We start from the raw sequence: 21,562 nt of genomic DNA, 5'->3' as shown, positions 1-21,562 counted from the left end.
CTGCTAGAATTTCTAGACAATTGATATGCCATATTAGATGGCGATCGCTCTACAGACCACGGGCAGGGTGGCCACTCATGACTTGACCCCAGCCGGTGAGGGATGCATTTGTCGCTAGTGTTACACGGCGAAAGGTAGCTCCCAGCACCGGACCCTGTTTCAAGAAGCAAGGTTTCTTCCACATGTCTAAGGCACGGAGGCAGCACCGCATGACCTTGATAGTGCGAAGTAGATTGCCCCTCAGGGAAAATCCCTTGTTCTTGAGCCACCACTGTAGGGGTCTCATGTACAGCAGGCCAAGAGGTATCACGTTGGACGCAGCTGCCATCAGACCCAACAATCTCTGAGATTGTTTGACAGTGAGTGACTGGCCTTCTTTGACTCTCTCGACTGAGATGCGGATCGACTCGATACGAGCAGGGGGCAATCGTGCCTGCATCGCGGTCGAATCCCATAATATGTTTAGAAAGGTGGTTCTCTGAACTGGAGAAAGCACACTCTTCTTGGCGTTCAGTCTCAAAGCCAGCTCCCCCATATGTGCGAGAACGACACCTCGATGCCGAGCCGCAACCTGCTCTTGACTGAGCTAAAATCAACCAGTCGTTGATGTGGTTGAGAATGCGGATGCCCTGCATGTAGCCATGTCTACACATCTTGTGAACATGCGGGGTGAGAGTGCAAGGCCGAAGGGAAGTACTCGATATTGGTAGGCTTCGCCCCCGAAAGCGAACCTCAGAAACTTCCTGTGTTGTGGAAGGATGAAAATGTGGAAGTATGCATCTTTGAGATATATTGTGACAGACCAGTCCTCGGACCTGATCTGATCTACAACATGCTTGATCATGAGCATTTTGAACTTCAATCTCATAACTGAACGATTTAAGACCCTCAAGTCTATAATCGGACGCAACCCCCCATCCTTCTTTGGAACTGTGAAATACCAGCTGTAGAACCTGGACTCCCTGTCTTGAGAAGGGACCACCTCGATGGCCTCCTTCTGTAATAGGGTTTCACTTCCTGTTCCATAACCAGACCCTGCCCGGGGCCGTCCATCGCCGGAATGACCCCGTTGAATATCGGCGGTACAGAGCCGAACTGAATACGGTAGCTTTTTCTACTGTGTGCAGGACCCATTGAGATACATTTGGCAGTAGTTTTCACGCTGCTAAATAATCTACCAAGGGAATCAGTCTCTCGAGACTGACCTCTGGTGTAAAAGGCCCCCGCAGGGGCAGCGAGCGTCTCAGCCGCGCTACGCGTTGGGGCGGTAAAAACTGAGAATGATGCTCGCTGGGGAACGCTGCGCCCTGGAACACTGGCAGTGTTGGCAGACCGGCCCCGTACTCGGCAACACGTGAGCTGCTTAGTCACACAAACAATATAAATCTTCTCGGAGATAAGTAGCTGCAGCTGCGAGTTCACAGAGGGGAAAGGAACCACTTTGCGTGCTTCTGAACCTCGATGAACTCTAAATCTAGGGTATACGGGTGGAGATAGGCAGAGCCGTCTTCGCCCCGTCCTTAGATATGCGAGAAGCACAGTCAGCCCCCTTATTTTTATTTTTATTTCGAGAGCTGACTGCTGCGCTCCTCATTAATGCTGCTCGTTATACAGTTAGGCATAATATGTTTGTGAAACTGATGCTTGTGTAAATGTTTGTCTGTGCAACTGATGTTTATGCAGCTTATGTTTGTGCAACTGCGAGCTCATCGTCGCCCTCCTTTTCAATCTCCTCGGAGAAAAAAAGGCGGTGCGTCACTGCCGTCACTCGGGGGGGAAGGACCGCAGCACTCGGGCTTCCGCACCTGGAGATCGGGCAGATCTGGCGGGTGAGGTAGGAGATAGGGACACACCCGTCTCCCTACCGTCCAGCAGATCTTATCTGCGAACCCAGCGATTGCAGGCGCCGCTCCGCCTCGGCGAAAGCAGGACCGACACCGCGAGGAATGCTGGCGAAGACTCCCCCTCGAGAGAGTCCTCTGGGATCGAAGCGTCCACACTGGCTTGTAACGTTACCAGTGCAGGCAGTCGGCTCCCTCAAGAGCCAAAACAGCTAGCCTCAATCCCAGGCATACCGCGCACAGACAGTGTATTATTACTCGTGATGAACACACAATCTGAAATGCGATCTGGATTCGCCTTTCAGATGTCTCGTCTTAGCTTTGCTCTTTGACTATTGCTTACTTTTTGAGGAGCTAATAGTAACAAACAACAATAAATAAGACTGACAAGACAGAATGACATGCACACACAGAGCGCTTGCTGAAAACGCAGAAGCTGAAGCCAGCTGTGCGGCTCGTGCCTTTATAGCTTCCTGGTCGCTTACGTCACCTCGCCCCGTGACGTGACACTCTTCTATAAGACAGATTAGATATCATATTCAGAGTCGCTCACGCTAAACAAATTATTCAAAGCGTTTCGACGCAGCTTGAGTCCGTGAAGAGGAACTGACCATTCTTTTATGGTGAAGCCAGTGAAAACATTGGCAGGGCAAGTAAAAAAATAGTAGCAGCCCAACTGGATAGCAGAAAAAAAAATCTTATTGCCTATTTGTTTTTGAACCCTCAGTAGTATGCTTAATATTAAGAGCAGAATGTAATATGTGTGTGTATTTTGTTTTTAAATCATGTTGCACTGAAAAACTGGTGTGGACAGGTCATTTATCTGACGGACCATAAACCGCAGACCTGACTTTCATACATACCTGTGTCAGTACAAGCTTTCAATCTGGCTTGAACAGGATCATCTTTAGTTGGACTGAGATCAGACACCCAGGGTTCACTTTCACATATGGCCATCTTCAAAGAAATGCTACACTTTGTGCTGGTTCAAACCTACAATCACTTCAGACCAATGGCGACCGCTGACAGCCTCTCCACGGATGCCGGAGGCTACAAATGCTAGCAGCCACTTTTGTGTCTGTCGGCCCCCATCTCCCCCCGCCCCGTGCTGATTGTCTGTCTGTCCTTCTGCGTTGAAATACCACATAGCGGCGAGAGCTTTGAGCCAACATGGAGGCCAGTTTCCCACAGAGCAGGCCTGCAACAGGCACAGAGCTGGAAACTATACAACTGCCATTTAGGGCCAAGCCGTCTGCCGCTGTGAGGCACTGAGAATAAATGCCACCTGTATATGCTGGAGGGAAAAAAAGAGAGAGAGGAAACAGACAGAAACAAAAGGCTTTCAGTGACAGGTTGAGAGTCTGTCTGCCTATATCTCCAGCTGAATGTGGCGATAACTACAAGTTAGCTAAGCTACTGGTACTGGTTTCCTGAAGATATAGTACTGCTGCATCTTATCGATCGAATGGGTTAAGATTTCTGGACATCTTTCACCCAAGTCTCACTCTTAGGACTGCCAATCAATTTCATCAGATCGCCCTCGAATCCAGCACTGCTGTGACTCAATCAATAGAGGCCAGTCTGTGCTGTTCGCTCTGTCAACACACATATGCACACCTGGTCATACAAATAAAGAGCCATATATATGTGTGTGCACGTCAGCTCAGACAAAGACAATTGTAGACAATATAACCCAAGTAATTCAGTGACATAACTTCTTGAAGCAAAGCTTTTTTTTATGCACATCTAGGAATTTATTCCATAAATGTTTTGTAGTTTATGCATGTATTTTGGCTATTTCATTTGCATCTTTAAGTTTCCGTTTGTGTAAAACTTTCTAATCAGCAGTAAATTCCATTAACCACTGATTAGATAACAGGCTTTACTGATGAGATGTGCATTAATTATTGTCGGATATTTATTGTGCACCCCTAAAAACTTCAATATGTATAAGCAAATTAGAATCAAAGGCAATGGTGAACAGTGGATTTTCAGCAAATAATGACACAATTCTCAAACAAAACTATCATCACATGGCTTCAGAAGACTTGGAAAATTGTTACATAAGCACAGGTGTCACAATATACCAGAACAATAAAATAAAAAATACAAAAAAAGAAATAAATCAAATATCGCTTTCATGAATAATGCATAAATTATAAAATAGCAAATAATCAAGCAGTAACTGGTTGACATTCCAACATATTTTCAAATATTTTTGGGGGGGAAGTGCCAATTAACAGTAAGTTATTTTTGAACAACTTATGGTTGACTAATGGTTAGTTACGTTCTCTCTTCCTCCCTACAATTGTATTTTGAGTATGGTCCATTAAGCAAAAAGTTAAAGATAAATTTGACTATAGAGATAAAAAAAAGATCTATTTAATAAAAACCTCTCCTGAAACTCCTTATACACGTACAATCCCTAAACACACAGGTAAACATTCGCCTTTATCAACATCAATGGACTGACACACTCCAAAAATCCTACACACTGCAGATCGGCAGCTGCTTACCACAATCTCCATGCAGTCAACCACACTAAACAAGAGCTAGACGCTGAGCTCTGCCAGAACAGCATGCTGGGATAAAAACGAGTATTAATAATAAATAATACAACAATGCATCATTTAAGAACACACACAGGCCCTCGTGGGCAGTTTCAACAAAATAGCCTCAATCAGGTCAGAGTGTTGAGGTCAGTAACCTCCGGGGAAGCTGCCGCCCCCAGGCAGGGATGCATATATATATATATATATATATATATATATATATATATATATATATATATATATATATATATATATATATATATATATAGCACTTTATATATTTGATGGGGGGTTTTAGGGTGCTGAGTAGTAATCCAGGTGAGTTGGGGTTCAACAGAGACCTACACAAGGCCACACTGATAGTTAGGCCCTCTGAAAGAGCTATTGTTTGGGGTTTGAAAAATTAATGCCAAGTACAACCTTTAAAAAACCTCAGACAACCTCATCTGTTATGGCCTGAGACAGGCGTTTGGGATTTGGTGCTATGAGTACACATTTTACAATGCTTCAAACACACTCACGTTCTCGTTCAAATACACACCTCGTTGTGGATGTCCTCCGTGTGCTGGAGGGTGGAGGGGAGCAGGGACTTCAGGCTCTTGGTGTTTTTCTCAGGGTCGGTCTGTAAATTCTCCAAGGCCTCTGAGCAGCGTTTCTGTATATAGTCCAGCGTTCCCGTACAACACTAAAGGAATATTGACTAACAGTGTGATATAGGGAGATACTGGTTGAGGATTTAACACAAAGGATGATAAAGGTAGAGGTCTGATCAGGACGCTCACCTGAACGACTCTGTGAGTGGAGCTGAATCTAGCCATGTCACCAGCCAGTACACAGTGCTGATGTGTCCGATTCAGATCATCTATACACACACAGACAACAGAACAAACATACTTCAATATCACTATGAACCTAGAACGGGAGCATTTGTCTTGAATATTCTGAGTTTATGTATCATATAAACATAAATAAATATATATTTATATGCTGTCTAAGGAGTTGCAATTCTAGCCATTAAGTGAACTGACTATGTTTGAAAGGGACTTTGATTTGTCCCATTGAAATCAAAGGCTTTGCTGCACTCTCTGATGTACTGCAGCATAAACTGGAGTGAGCACAAGAGTAATGTCTGTTTCATTTCCTCTGTATGACATTTTTTTTTTCTTTTCTTTTTTTCTGTCACATTGCATTGTCTTTAAACACTTGGTATCTAATAATACTCTGCGTTAGTCAAACTGGGCTCTGTAACAGCCTCAGTGTGAATCATGGGCCACACTAAATTCCCCTAATAAATATTTCTCATTATTCTCTCGTCATCAGGGGGTTGTTGTGCTTGAGTTAAAAGTAGGTTTTTAAATGCATTGAGTCAGAACCTCTCCCTAGGTCTGTTCTGTCCCAGGAGCATTCAGCACAGGAAATCTTATTAATGGTGTCGGTCCAACAAATTGTTCTCTGCTACTCAGCACCAAATTCCATTTTTGAGAAACCACTGATTAGATTTGCACACAGGAGTCTGAGGCATCAGCACATGGAGGGGAAGAGATGTGACAGTGTTAGAGAATCATGGGAATGTGGAGTTGATTAACTATGTTATTTTCTGTACCTTCCTTCCTCACCCACTCTTTCTTTCTTCCTTGTATGCTTTCCTTTTCTCTTTCTTTTCCCATTTCCACTTCTTCCTTCCTTTGCATTCCTTTACTTAACTTCCTTTTTTTTTTTTTTTTTTTATTCTCCTCTTTTCTTTTCTAATACTTCCCTTACCCAATACTCCATTTCCTTCCTTTTCGTTCCTTACTACTTTTCTCTTTTCATACCTTGTCCTTCTTTCCTTTTCATTTCTTCTTTTTTTCTTTCCTTCCTTTCTGTTTTGTTTTTCTTCCTTCTGTTCTCTTTTCGTTTTTGCGTTATGGATCGCTAAACTACAAGTTTTCCATCCTTCACCTTCTTTTTGTACCTCATTTTATTTTGTTCTTTCCTTTCCTATACAGGTGCTGGTCATATAACTAGAACATCATCAACAAGTTGATTTACTTCACTAATTCCATTCAAAAAGTGAAACTTATATATTATATTCATTCATTACACACAGACTGATATATTTCAAATGTTTATGTCTTTTAATTTTGATGATTATAACCGACAACTAAGGAAAATCCCAAAGGCTTGATTTTTAGGGAATTGTTTTGTTAACATCTCAGAGAATGGATGCTTGTTGAGAATCCCAACACACTCTACTGCCATCTAGACTTCACAAGACTTTAGATGTCGCTTCCTACAAATTCAACAGAAAAAAAAAAAAAGCCAGCCAGAAGACATAGTGTCCTTAACAGTTTAATGAGCCAGTTTCCCAGTCACACTTTCAACCTTGTCCTGTGTCCAGGAAACCCATTATGACCCATTATGTTTATACTGCTTTATCTTTTACCTTAGTCACTTTAGGTAGGTATAAATAAAGCTCTGTTTAGAGCAGCCAGCAACAAAGAGGCCTGATCACTGGAAAACGCTTCAAAAGAGATGAAAAGGTCCAAACGGAGGTGATAAAACTGTGTGCACGGGGCAAAAGCATTAGTCATGCTTGTACACAGAAATCGGGAAATAAATAGTGTCCTTATCAAGGTCATCAGACTCACTTTATGGAATATTTAGAGGAGAGGGTTTGTGCAAATGTGTGGTCGTAGACAGGGGGCATCTGTTGTTATCATCAGTAATAAAAGTCTGATTTACCGATTCTCTCTCTCAGTCGTGCTCTCAGACAGGGGTCACAGCGCTTCATAAAATAACATTTGGTTTTCCTAAACTCTCTGATACACACGATAAATATAAAGCTAAATCCTAGGGAAACGTTAATAAAAGGATGTAGATGTGTGTCCTCTGGGAAAGATTATTCCTGGTCTAATGCACTTCAACATGACCGAGACGGTACAATCCGCTTTACACATGTACTTGAGTCTACTGCTTCTGGACAAAGATGAATGTGATTGTGTACCTGTCATAGAGTAGCAGTCTCCAGACTGGAGAGGCAAAGCCAGACCTGGTGTGTGGATGTCCCAGGCCACCTTCAGTCCAACACGCCAACAAGCCTTCTCTTTCTGCACTTCCTCCTTTTCCAAACCTTCTCTTTCTTCCTTCAGTTTGTCTTTACATGTCCCTTCACCTTCTGTTTCTGTCTCTTTTTCTTTGTCTTTACTCTGTCCCTCCCCGTCCTTTTCAGTCACCCCTGGAAGCAAAAATGTTTGAAATTTAGAGCAGGATTGTAAAAAAAAAAAAATAATAATAATAATAATAATAAAAATCTTAATGATATACATAATCACATAATTATTTATTTGTTTATTTATTTTATCTGTTATACTTTAGTTTAAAATAAAGTTGTTTTATGTCTCAATAAAGAATAAAATATTAAAAATGTAAATAAAATATTTGAAATGCTACAAATGAATTTAGACATCACAACATTATAATACACCGTATGAAAAATGGAGGTCACACTTTATTTTAGGGTCCAATTCTCACTATTAACTAACCATTAACTATGACTTTTGCCTCAATTAACTCCTTATTTGCTGCTTATTAATAGTTTATAAGGTAGTTGTTAAGTTTAGGGTATTGGGAAGGATTATAGATGTCATGCATTATATGTACTTTATAAGCACTAATAAACAGCCAATATGTTAATAATAGACATGCTAATAAGCAACTGCTTATTAGTGTGAATTGGACCCTATATTAAAGTGTTTCCAAAATGGACATTCATTTTGAGATTTGCAATAACTTACATTAAAATGTTAGAGTTTTTAAAGATGTTTTTAAACGTATCAATAATCAATACAAAATTATCAAGTCAAAATAAGGTTGCAATACAATATACAAAGTATATATATATATATATATATATATATATATATATATATATATATATATATATATATATATATATATATATATATATATATTATAGTGTAAGTAGGGATGCACAATATATCGGTTATCAACCAGTAGTATTACACCACTCTAATACTACTGGTTGATAACCGATATATTGTGCATCCCTACATACACTATCAGCCAGTACACAAGTAGTTTTAGACATTACTGCACTAATAACTAGTTGTTATGTTGGTTTTGTATACAATGCAGCATTTAGTGTCATTACCTGAAGTTGCTGAATTCGTTTTGAGAAACCATAATAAGTGTGCTGTAAATCGCTTTGGATAAAAGGTCTTACAAATACTTAGTACTTACTAATACATGTTGTGCAACTTTCACCAACAATCTGTGTTAATCAAAATTTTGTGACAGAGCCAAAGAGAAACATAGAAAGAAAGTGTAACTGATAAGACAAAAAAAAAAAGTCAATAAATAAAATAAGGCAGCCTGGCACCTATCAGTGAAATCAATACAGAAGCGCTCTTGGAAGCCTTAGCCCTGAGCAAGGCTTTCTCTGCGCTCAGCAGGGATAAACAGTAACTTAATTTCAGCCTGTGCTTTCTGACACAGCTCTCAAAGGGCCATCTGCAGCAGCGCAGCAGCGGCGGAAAAGATCCCATCAAAAACACTTCAAAATCACAGTGGCACAAACCAATGCCTGTTAGAAAAGGAAATGAGCTGGATCTAGTCAGTGCTGGATGAAGAGCTGAACAGATTTGTCACTGAGCGACTCCCTCGCCGGAGACTGTTCGTAATACTGCACGCCCCAGCATGCTCAATAAACCCATCACAGATGTGTTAAAAGATATCATGAAATCCTTCAGTGAGATATTCTTCACAACGTGTTCAGGTGAAACAAGGATCTATACAGCAGACAGATGTTATCCAAACGCACAATAAAAAAAATATATATATATATTCACACACACACAAAGCAACAAATAAATTATGTACAAAGTTTAATTCTTCTGAGCAGCAATCCGTTTCAGCTGGTCTGCAGCATTTCATAATGATTTCTCTAAAGTGAAGGCAACATTTTGTGAGGTGCTCTGCACGGGTGTGTATGCAGTGCACTGCAGAAGCGTTCCATCAGGGGAGTCTCTCTGAAGTCTGGAACAGAGGGGTCAGTTTTACCTCCAAGAGAGCAGCTGTGGAATAATTCCACACAAACTGACACATTCACACACAAAAACACACACAGACCATTCATGCGCTGTTTGAAGCGGGCCCTGGGGAGGTCAAAGGTCAAATGGGTCAGTAAGAGATTGGCGAAACAGAGCTTGTGAGGCAGGTGGTTCTGGTTAGCACACCGCGCTCTGTTCTGTCGAACTGACACACAAACACGCACACACACACACCTGCATGCTAAGCTGTTAGCCTGACGTGAAGAGAGACTGATGTCCAGAAAAACGTCTCTAGTGAGATTCCTGTGAAATATGGAAGATCTGGCTCCTTCTTCATGGATCAAGTTCATACAATGACTGCTTGAACACATTGGACCTTTCAAGTGAAGGATGGTTTTGAACTAGCTGGTGTCATAATAAATGTTTTAGGTTCTCAGTGGTGAGCTAGAAAAATAAAGGATTTGTTGTCTTTTCAATGAGAATGAAATAGGTGTGGGAATGTTTAAAGGGATAGTTAACCCAATGATGAAAATTCTAATAATGAATTTCACACTTATGCAGAACAAAAAAGATTGCCACTGACATTCAATTTATGGACGAAAACTGTCCTTCTAAACATCTCCTTTTGTGAAAGTCACACAGGTTTGGGATGACAGAATTTGAATTTTTCAGTTAAATATCAGTTACAATTCCAAAATGTAATTCTATTATGTTTTCTTGAAATTCTGATTATTATTATTATTATTTTTTTTGTCCAAAAATTAAAACAGCAATGCAGTTGAATCATTTTCTTTTCAACTCTTTCTGGAAGGTATGTTTGAAGTGAGATATTTTATTTTCATATAAATACACAGATTCACCAAACAAAGCATGCAATAAATGAATACATTTCAATTTTATGTAATGATAATTTTTCTTGTTCTCTGGAGCCCACCAGCGGACCTTGGCAAACATCCAGAGAGGCCCCGAAAAGTCTTAAAATTCCATAAATGTAGGTATAATAATTATTATCTTAAATAAAAATGCTAAAACTCGCTTAAATAAAGATGTACAGTAACTAGTAAACTGCCATCATATTTTTAAGTTGATTTGTTACAACAGAATAACTAAAGGTACATATCAGCTTAGATGGCAGGGTTTTGAATATTGTCTTTGACAAAGTGAGGCCTTGGAGTCTAAGAGGCTCAGCAGAACCACAGTGTTAGAGACCTGGGGGTCATGGATCTGATACAATATTATATCCTCTAGGCAAGACATTATACAGTACCTCTCACCTTCATTCTTTGGCTCTGCTGGGCAGCTATAGCTGTAGACAGCAACTGGTGACAGAGGAACCAGGTTCTCATCATGATGCCAGCCCACCGCCATCTTGCCCATTCCATAATAGGGCTCCTCCTTCAGCTGGGTCATTACTGTGAGGTCCATGTAGTTAATGAGAGTAATGTTAAACTGAACTAGATGGCCCACATTAGGTGGCGGAGTGGATGAAGGAGGTGAGGAATAAGAGCAGCCCTGAATGCTTTCTTCTTCCTCTTCCTCCTTCTTCTCTTTCTCCTGTTTCTCCTCAAGTAACCTGTCCTTAACACTCTCTTCGCACATCCCCTCCCCTGGTGTGTCTTCACTGTTTTCGGTGTCACTGCGGGATCGCTTGACGCCTCTCGCATTTGTCTGCGGCCTTACATCTGAGCAAAAAAACTGATTAAGCTCCCAAAATGCTTTGCAAGCGTCCCTCAGGTCAGAGTCACAGCAAGGTTTCCCATTCTCGTCTTTCTGGCCTTCTTCTCCCTCACAGTGCCAAGGGATGGCGAACAGACGGGTGTCCAGATAACGGTATGTGTAGCCCGGCTGACCCACGAGAGCACGCGAAACGGCTGTGAAGACGTCCCGGTCTCGTACACGGACAAGATCTCGGAGGAGACATCCACGCCGCTGAAGAGTTATCAAAGCAGACTGCACCCTCTCATGGAGACCGTCTGGCAGGACACTACACTGTCGTAAAGCCAGTCCTGCATAACTGGAGTCCCACTGGCAGATTACACAAAGATTGAGCACAGATTACACACTGCCACAAGCAAACATCTTTACAGGAGTCCCTATTTTTTGCTGGTCAAGACTTCAATTTTTTTTTTTTTTTTTCATTCCTTGGCACTACTGGACAATGTTAATAATAATAATTCCAAATAACTTCAGATTGATTTGCTAATTTAAAACAGCCGTGTGTTTCTGCAGTTCGGTTTTTGATGCTAGTGGCACCAATTATTTACCTTTCCGGTTTTTCCAAACCTGGAAAACCCCAATTATGATTTGCGGTTTCCTATGACTGGTGGAAAACCCATGGACATCTTTACATCATACACAACTGCCCCAAATTTGGGGTCAGTAAGATTTTATGTTTCGAAAAAGGTATATTAAGCGCTTGCAGCACAGATGCAGCATTTATTTGACCAAAAATAGTAAGATTGTAAAATATGATATTTTATGACTCTGAAATGTAACTTAATCCTGTGACAACAAAGCTAAAATTTCAACCGCCTCCTGCTTCACATGATGCTCAATAAACATGTCTTATTATGCTCAAAGCAGTTCTGCAGAATATTTTTTTGTGGAAACCAAAAAGATTCTTTGATAATAAAATAAAGTTCAAAGTAACGGTGAAATAGAAACCTTTTGTAACATTATAAATGTCTTTACAGTCACTTTTAATCAATTTAATACAGCCGTATATATATATATATATATATATATATATTGAACAGTAGAGTACATATAGATCGAAAATTATGATGCATTTTGGAGATTTGTATGAATTTCTAACCAGTTCCTGAAATCCTGGGTCAGCCGGAGAAAGGTAGGGAATCCTCTGCTCTCCCAGTTCCTGTATAAGCCTCCGTCTCTGTAGAGGTGACAAAAACCCCAATTACAAATAAAGGAATGATTTTATTTTTGTATTATTTCAAAAGCAGTGTATATTCACTGTCTTCTCAGGACATTATCACTGTTTTCATAAAGCAGCTTATAGGAAAGTCCACACTGGGTTTTATTATACTTCTATTCACACATCTACAAAACTGAAAAGCTCCAAGAGAGGAAATATTCACAAACTTTCACAAGTATCACTTCCCAGTCAGAGCATATTTCCCAGAACCCACTGCTGCCATCCCATAATGCTCCTGTTCGTGGGCATCTCAGGTTTTTACGGCTACAAGGCAGCAGAGGGTCTTGTCAAAGCCACATAAATATGGCCTTCTAAGGGTCGCTCGTCTGTTAAAACTCAACCTGCTCTCCCCATCAAAGAGCATTTCATTGGGCTGCATTCCATTCCAACCTGTAAATCCAACAGCAACCGGCGTAAAATTTTGATACTCAAATAAATTTCACAAGTGCACACACTCCAGTCCCTTTCCTCTATTTCTTCACCACAGGTGCAATAGAGACTGCTTTTTCTCACCCCGCTCAGGTGGGATGGTGGGGGGTGTTACATCACTGACCCCGATCTGGCACCCGCGCCCATTACCCCCATCAAGCAGTGCGGCAGAATGGCCATGCTGCTCCCTTAAGAATGTAGACGCACAGCAGAGACGTTAACGGAGAATGGGGGCCATATATATGCCATATATTCCCTGACATTTATGGAGACTGAGTTTCAGCAATGTTAATAATGGCAGTGTTTTCACATGGGAAGGTTTTTTTTTTTTTTTTGTGAGTGAGTCAAGCGGCTAGACTTTGCCCAAATGGGTCTTGACTTTTAGAGTAAAATAAAATGTCCTGTTAATAACATTAAAGTAAAGCATTAAAAAGGTTACGTCCTGATTTAAGAAAGGACACGGGTGCACGTGCGAGAGTGTGTGGATGTGTAAGTGAGTCAAAATAGGGCTGTATAACTGTTGAAGTTACTGGAAGGTTTTGCAATAATGGTATAAGGAGACTCTTGAGAAATAGCTGCTCTGGGGGGTTCGGTTCAGCCCCGGTCTGGACTGGACTTGATTCTTCTGGTTATTTCTGTTAAACCAAAACAATAAAAAGAAAAAGGACAGGCAGACTGTCAAACAGAAATCTACAAAACAAAATAACATGCACTATTCATGGACAGTCTTGACTTAAAGGCCTGAGAGAGATAAAAAGAAGGGAAGAATAAGGCAGAGGAAATGGGCGAGAATGAGACAAAGCAGATGCGTAGAAGGAGAGAGAGAGAGACTGACAACTTGACACACGCTCATTCTTGGTGTCAAAATTTATCTCATGACAGAAGCGATGCGTATTTAAAAAAAGACCATTGGATTTGTGTGGGGTTTTTTTGCCGGTAGCAACGCTCGGCTGCTCTAATGTGCAAACACAATCCCATGCAGACACACACACACACACACACACAGAGCTGGTCTGGACAGTGCAGTTTTGTGGGCTAGTTTTGAGGAGCAGTGGCCTGTCATGCATATGTCAAATGCATCAAGCCGCTCACAAATTCCAAAGAAAAAAAGAGACAGACCCATTCTACCCCACAGATGAGCCTAAGCGAGCGCTCTTTTCCAATCTCACATAACACAAACACACGTAAATAAATAAAGAAAAAAGGGGTTGCATTCAAACACACAAACAATCTCTCAAACCAAACTAACACCCCCTTCTCTTACATAAGAGATGCAAGTGAGTCAAAGATAACATATATTTTTGACTTTTAGTTTCTAAACACTGGAAGTGTCCTGTTATACATTTTGCATTACTGTAAAAATAAAAATAAATATAAAAAAATGCTGCTTGAAAAGTAATTAGATGATGCAGACAGTGAAAATTGGCAAATTAAGTATAAATCCAAGCAACGAATATATATATATATATATATATATATATATATATATATATATATATATATGGTTAAATGTGTAAGTGTTTTCCAACACATCTGAGAGTTTCACTTTGTGTCCGTGTGTCTGGAGGTATTGAGATTCATGTGTGTAATACAGCCCCTTGTTTGGCGAGTACACGGTTGGAGCTTGTGTGTCACTAGTTACTGAGCTCCCTTTCTCCTGCTGATTCACACACTCCGACAGCTCACCTGTACAACATCAAACGCAAACATGGCAGTGGACACACACATCAAACACACTTCTTCCCCATCACCTATTTGTCAGAGAGTTGCGGAATGTGTTCTGTGGGTGACGGTGGTACAGGCGGAGAGAAGCAGGAGGAAGAGCAGGGGATGTCCTCCTTGAAGACAAGGGAATCGGAAAACAGACACACCTGAACAAACAGATCCGTTTACCTCATGCTGAAGGCTTGTGTGTGACTGCATCGAACCCACCTGTGAGAACACACCACATAGATGTCATGACACACGCCCATGGGCCCGGCTCAAACACACTCACAACCGTGCTAAAGTGGAAATGTAGTCAGAGTGTCAACATCTCCAAGTAACAGGAAGGAATTTCCATCATGTTAAAAAGATGTGAACACCACAGAAGAGGTTCAGCTGACAGTCAGATGATCCATGCGGCAGACTCACGGTTAGCTCATCTCAAACAGGACAGTCCCATGGAAACCGACACTACATAACTGACCATTCAGATCTAACTGACTAAAGTGAGGCTCAATGAAAAGTCTGATGGATCAGAGTCTGAGGAACTCTGAGTTCACTTTGGGCTTGAGCCTTTATCGCAGAAGCTCTGGATCTGATACGGAAATTTTCCAGAAAACATGGCAATTCCCATTACACAGCTGAAGGAATGAGTCAGAAAACCTGGAAAGGTATTACCATTTTTGGACTTTCCTTTCCATTTTCCTGAAGTCATTGGGTTTTTTGAATGGGTTCTTGTTAAAAGGTCTGAAATAAACAATGTTGTTATCACAAGCACAAGATATTATCACAACATAAAATACATCAGTAATACCCCACTCATGACTTTTTAAAGCTTTTACATATATTAAAAATGCAGTTGCTACATTAGCTTAGGGGTGATTGTTGATGATGTTACTTCTGGAGATTGTATTTATATATATATATATATATATATATATATATATATATATATATATATATATATATATATATATATATATATATATATATATATATATATATTTATTTATTTATTTATTGACTGTCCTACTTCCAAGCCTATGATATTCTTGGTCATATGGCTCAGGGCCCTTTTGTGAAGTATGTGAAGAGGCCACAAAATACAAAATATAATTATGTGAGAATGCAAATGGTGGCAAGAGGGCTTTGCCAACACAGTGCTAACATGCAGTCTGATTGAGCATTTAACGTGTGCTCTTTCATTGGTGTTGCAGTAATCAGGGGCGATTTATTTGTTTAGGGTGACGCACCACCAAAGTGTGAAAGGGAGGGAATTCTCAATCAGAATTAATTCATTCCAATGGAAGCAAAAAGTGTCCATGTAAACATAGCAAGTGTAGACAAAAACAGTTTGTCCTGCCTCTAAATATATAGTCCAATCAGCGTCAAGTCACATTATGTGGAGTGCCGCCCTTTTTTTGGATAATTTAATTATTGCCAAGAATAGCCCACGTGTTCTCAGACTTCAATTCAAAGATTTTTTTTTTTTTTTTTTTTTTTTTAACTGTGTTCCGGGAGGTGTGGGAACAAACATACCTCTATTAATTATCTTTAAGCTGAAGTCAGTACTAGTCTATATGACCTGAATAAAGCAAACCATTATCTTACTAGTAAAGTTTTTATGTATGACAATTGTAATGGAGGTAAAGACAATTACAGTGGCATAAAGGTTTACACTCACTCCAACAGAGGAACTGTTCACTGGTTATGTCGACCAGCCTTCAGATAGCCACATTCAACAAAATCAGAATGTTTTTATTTACTTTTTGTGTGTGTTTTGCTCTCTTTAATAATTCTGAATAGTGGTGCACCGATCATGATTTGTCATGGCCAATTCTGATACGATTGTTCACAAGCAAACTGGCTGATTCCAATAACGAATACTACAACTTTTGTCCCAAAAAGTACAGCTAGGTCAGAAACTGTTACACCGAGTTTAAAACTACTAATGTGCCAACTAAGACACGGATCATCTTAGCTTTAAACACAGTACACATATTACACCTGCTTAAAACACACACCCAAGTAACTCACACTCTGCATGCCTTTTCCAGTTACTCTAATTCACTCTCTCTGGTAAGGTCTTTAGCAGGTGTAAGCCTGCGACTGAAGCCCAGGTTCTCAAATCAATCATTTGAAAGTATTTAAACATGCACACAGGAGAGTTGCTCCACTGCCAGCCTGATGCACAACACAGCCCTGGGCTTAAGTGCTTTTCAGAGAGTGTGTGTGTGTGTGTCAACATCTATTTCACACACATCCTCATCTAAAAGCAGAAAAAGATGTTTCTGTGACCGATCATGTCACAAGCTGCCAGGACAGGAGGAGAGGAGAGAAACAGAGGTGAAAGGTCAGACACACTGAAGGAATTACACCCTGCGCAAGCATTAAAACACACTGGCACTATATATATATATATATATATATATATATATATATATATATATATATACACACTATAGTATGATATAGTTTCACACTTAATATTGATGACTATAGTCTGACTAGGTAGCAAACATCAATACTAAGATTATGTTGATGGAAAAGATGGTTTAGCATTGGCCTGCAGATTAGCCTGCACATACCTGTTTCACAATGTTTGTCTTGATCAAAGTGAAATGTTCAGTGAAACCGTTAAAAAGTTTGGTGTCACTTATATTTTTTTAATTAATTTTTTTAAAGAAATTAATAATATTTTTTATTCAACACGGACATTAAAGGTACAGGCTGTAGGACATGCCACGAGAGGGCTCACTGCCAAAACAATAACAATCGCGTGGAATGATGGGATTTGTTTTCTTCTACCCAACCGCTGACGGCCATCAATCAGACGGAAAGATAAATCATGGATTCAACGCAAGTTCAACAAATTGCACTAGTACATTACATACAAAGTCAATGCAAAGACGCAGTCAGACTATGGATCAGACGCGTCCTCGCATGGGTCTAGAGATGCAATCCCCCGCGTTCTGCGTGTATGCCACATAATACTACTAATATTGTTGATCGTTATAATAGCATACATTTCTGTAAAGATACGAATCAAAACAACTCACCCGTCGAGTAAAACACAATCGAGATCGGAATTTCTTTCGGGGGAGCTGCGGCCTAGTGGTTAGAGAGTTTGACTCCTAGGTATCTTAGATACCTAGTTTTTTTTTTAAGATTGAACTTGCTGAATTTGTACAATTCAAGTACCAGCCTTCACCTTCGCTTTATGGTACCACTGTAATATTTTTTTTAGTGCTGTCAATCGATTAAAAAAAATTAACTAATTAATCGCACAATTTTTTAAAATTAATCGCGATTAATCGCGATTAATCGCAATTAAAAGACTGAAACTTTTTGGATATGTAAATGTAAAATGTAAATAATTAATGTAAACTCAAGACAAAGAAACTATTTAAATTCAAAATATGATTGTTTATTGGAATTTTTGTTTAACTTGTAACACAGATTTTCTCATGTAAACAACATACCTGCAATAAACCATCAATATCCTCCAAATTAACTGTTGGCTTGAAAGCCATATTTATTACAGAAATAAAAACAGGCATGTAAGTGCCATTTGAATTTCAAAACAATCAATGCCAATAAAAAACAAAAATGATTTCCATGTTGAATTCTAAGTGGACTGCAAAAAAATTCCAAAGTATAGTCATTGCCAGTGCTTTAAGTGGGCCAGTACGCACCAGTACTCAGTACCGCCACTTCCAAATATAGCTCTTGAGCGTACCGCCACCTCTCCGTGCGCCCAGAACGTGCTTGTACGCTCATTTGGACATCTGTTTTAATAGAGGTTTTAATCTTTTACCTGCACTGCCGATTTTCAGAGCGCCCTTCACAATGCAAGCTTCCTAATTCATCCCACCCAGAGCAGAAACTACATAACCCATTCACCCTTAAGTTATACAAGTGAATAGCGCATGTGTCGCTTTTCCCACTGTTAAGTGTCAACAACTCAACGTGGCCGGAGAAGGTGTGTGAAACTCGTTGTAAGTTATACTAAAGCAAAATCTTGAGTATTTATTGTCTGATAAACATTAAAAACTGTCTGCGGAGGTTGAGTCGTCCTGCAGCCCCCGCTGGCTGCTCATTGGCTGCAGCATCTTTTTTCTAAGTTCTAAAAAAATACCGTAGACGGCAAGGCACAAATTTAGATATTCATTTATCTAATTAATCTATAGCCTATGCACAAAGACAATAAGATCTTTTTGTCCCCTTTTAGTTTTAAAGCTTGATGAAGAGAGAGAGCGCAAGTTGCTGCAGCTGAGGAGGACAGTGATGCACGCGTACAGGAGTGATTGACAGTTCGCGGCACTGTGTACAAAAAATACTCCGCTACACAATTATTTCGTTATTTTCGTTTAAGCTTATTAACGTTAGCGTTACAGAAAGGTCTGATTTACGCACTGTTACAGTCATTGTTTTTTTGTTTTTTTTAAAACAATGACATTTGAGTTCATGATTTTAATGTTGCTGTTTCTTGTGGCAGACTGAAGAGTAATCCGGCAGAGTTTTATACTGAAACTTTCCGTCTAAAAGTCCTTCCTTGGTCTTAACCATATTTCTTTGCACGTTGAACACACATAGGCCACAACTGGAAATAAAAAAACTGCAACCGCGTTAATTGCGTTATTTTTTTTTTACGCGTTAAATATTTCAAATTAATCGAATGCGTTAACGCGCTAATTTTGACAGCACTAATTTTGACAGCACTAATTTTTTTTAAATGTTTTTTTTTTTTTTTTTTGTATCATGTGAATACCATGGTAGACGTTTAAGGCAATCCACCAACACTATGCTATAACAGTTACCCTATTTTTTTCTATGGGCTTGAAAGAGCAAGATTAAGATATTCCAGAGTGGATTAACTCAGTCTGTCCATTGTTCTGGGGAGCAGTCATGTTTTTTAATTACCCATCATCCTTCACTTCTGTGTCTCAATCTCTCCCTTTCCCTCCTCTCTTGTGTTCACCTGTTCAAGCCCTTTGTTTCTCTGTCACTTTCTCTCCCTCCTCCCCTGCTCTTCTCTTTCACTTTCCCTCCTTGCATTCCTCCTACAAAATCAATATTGTGCTGTAAAGTGCAGTGAGCCCCTGGGAGGAGGCTGCTGTTGTGGAGGGCGGTGGAAGTGGGGCGGCCTCCAGGGCTCTCTATCGGACATGGAGTCAAGGACAGAGTCCGGCCTAGACCTGCTGCCCCTCTCTCTCTTTCCTCTGCAGGAAGGATCAATAAGCGGGTGAGGCGTTAAATTTCAGCTAGCGGGAGCTTCACGCTTGTTTGGCCCAGGCTGAGTGATGGAGCATGCTTGCCCTGCTCTGAGCATTTCAACCTGAAAAGAACAGGAGCTGGGATCTTCCTACAATAAACAACTCAATAACATTTAGGCACACTAGTGTATGATGTTTTAAAAGCATTTCTGTCAACCGGAGCTGAAGAATGTGTTCCTGTGCGAGAGACTGTGTTATAGACTCCGAATCTGAAAATCCCAATGTGACACAAATGTACGTTCATTCTCAGCAGTTCAAACAATAAATCAGATCATTTAACCACTGCTGTCAGCTTTTCCCTGGCACTGTGAATCAAGACATGGGCATCACTTCAGTATTCTACAGCACAAACAGAGCCATGAAATATGCATTTAAACTGACTCATTTATTCATAGGGCTGGGTAAAATTGATTGTCTGGTTATCTGCAGTAAAGTATAATGCAATCAAAATCTTTACCATCAGAGGGGTTACTGATTTTTATTTTTATTTTTACACATAATATTCAACACAAATATTGCAACAAAAAATGTATTTGTTGTAAAACTAAATTCATTCATTCATTCATTAAATATAGTTGTCGTTAATAATTTTAAAAGAGTTTTTAAAAGAAGTTTCTTGTGCTCAAAATTTATTTGATCAAAACTAGAGTTAAAAACGGTTTTTAAGTCTGACGTCACGTAGCAGCGCTTCGTTGTCCAAACGCTCAATCAGTTACTATGAGAAAACAACAAAAGGTGCTAATATAAACTCACAATGTGATATAATACTAGTGAAAAAGTTATAATCTTAACCTTTGACTCCATACCGAAGTCCCAGATAGCCAGACTATGAAAATATAAATATACAAAAATATATATAACAATTATTTGTGTTTGGGATGCTGTGAGAACGGAGACTGTAGGTTACACCGTACGTTTGAAAGCGTTTAGCTTAAATGATTAATATGAATAAACAGTGCTCATAAACGGCTGCTGAGGTTGTTTTCTCAAGTGAAGCGAGGCTTGAAAAAAGAAAAAAAGAAAAATAAATTTTCAAAATGTAATTTATTCCTGTAATGCAAAACTGAATTTTAAGCCGCCGTTACTTTAGTCTTCAGTGTCACATGAACCTTTGGAAATCATTCTTATATTATCTGATTTAGTACTCAAGAAACACTTCTTATTATTACCAATGTTAAAAATAGTGTTGCTTAATATTTTGGTGAAAACTTAGGATTCTTTGATAAGTACAAAGTTTAAAATAAATGCAATTAGCTGAAAAATAATTTTTTTTAAAACATTCTAAATGCGTTTGCTGTGACTTATGATTAATTTTGTGTCCTTGCTGAATGGAAGTATTAATTTCTCTCAAAAAAATTGTTTGTAGTTATACACTTTTTTTTTTTTTACTTTCAAATAATATATTTTGTAATTAAACATTTATAAGATTTTCTGCATCATTTACAGTCACTGAAATGATCATTTACAGTCAGTCAGTGGTCACTGAAACAGAAATTGTGAATCATAATTGAATCGATTCAGGGAAATCCTTAATCGTACAAGTTCACATATTGAAGCCTAGCCACTCTCTGCTCCTTCCACCACCAGACCCGTGATGTTCCCTTGCATTTAGATGATTTCCAGACAGATTCTGGGAGGACAACTTGTCTGAACAGCATTAGTCAAATCCAAGAGACATGGCAGAAGAAAGATGCCTTTTTAACTCGTCAGGGGAAAAAAATGCTGTTGCTTTATTTACTTCTCCTTCAGTCAGGGTGAACAAAGAATATTCTAC

The 21,562-nt window shown here is 39.6% G+C and overlaps 1 protein-coding gene across 3 annotated transcripts in view; it reads right to left on the bottom strand.

Annotated features, from left to right (window-relative positions):
- The window catches only part of LOC128016859 (alpha-ketoglutarate-dependent dioxygenase FTO), a 121,853-nt gene that overhangs the window by 84,458 nt on the left and 15,833 nt on the right, over positions 1-21,562 (bottom strand). For 2 of the 3 annotated variants that reach the window (XM_052601715.1, XM_052601716.1), the window contains exons 2-6: positions 12,260-12,337; positions 10,719-11,469; positions 7,380-7,610; positions 5,176-5,255; positions 4,935-5,078 (exon numbers count right to left, since the gene is read on the bottom strand). In XM_052601715.1, coding sequence (XP_052457675.1) covers positions 4,935-5,078; positions 5,176-5,255; positions 7,380-7,610; positions 10,719-11,469; positions 12,260-12,337 — 1,284 coding nt within the window. Of the gene's footprint in view, positions 1-2,715; positions 3,136-4,934; positions 5,079-5,175; positions 5,256-7,379; positions 7,611-10,718; positions 11,470-12,259; positions 12,338-21,562 lie in introns of those variants that run through there. The other variant, XM_052601717.1, reaches the window with a different exon arrangement.

Source organism: Carassius gibelio, chromosome A7 (genome assembly GCF_023724105.1).
Source record: "Carassius gibelio isolate Cgi1373 ecotype wild population from Czech Republic chromosome A7, carGib1.2-hapl.c, whole genome shotgun sequence".
In the NCBI taxonomy this organism is placed as follows: domain Eukaryota; kingdom Metazoa; phylum Chordata; class Actinopteri; order Cypriniformes; family Cyprinidae; genus Carassius; species Carassius gibelio.
Note: the sequence above shows the minus strand (reverse complement) of the source record. Positions and strands in the feature narration are given on the sequence as shown.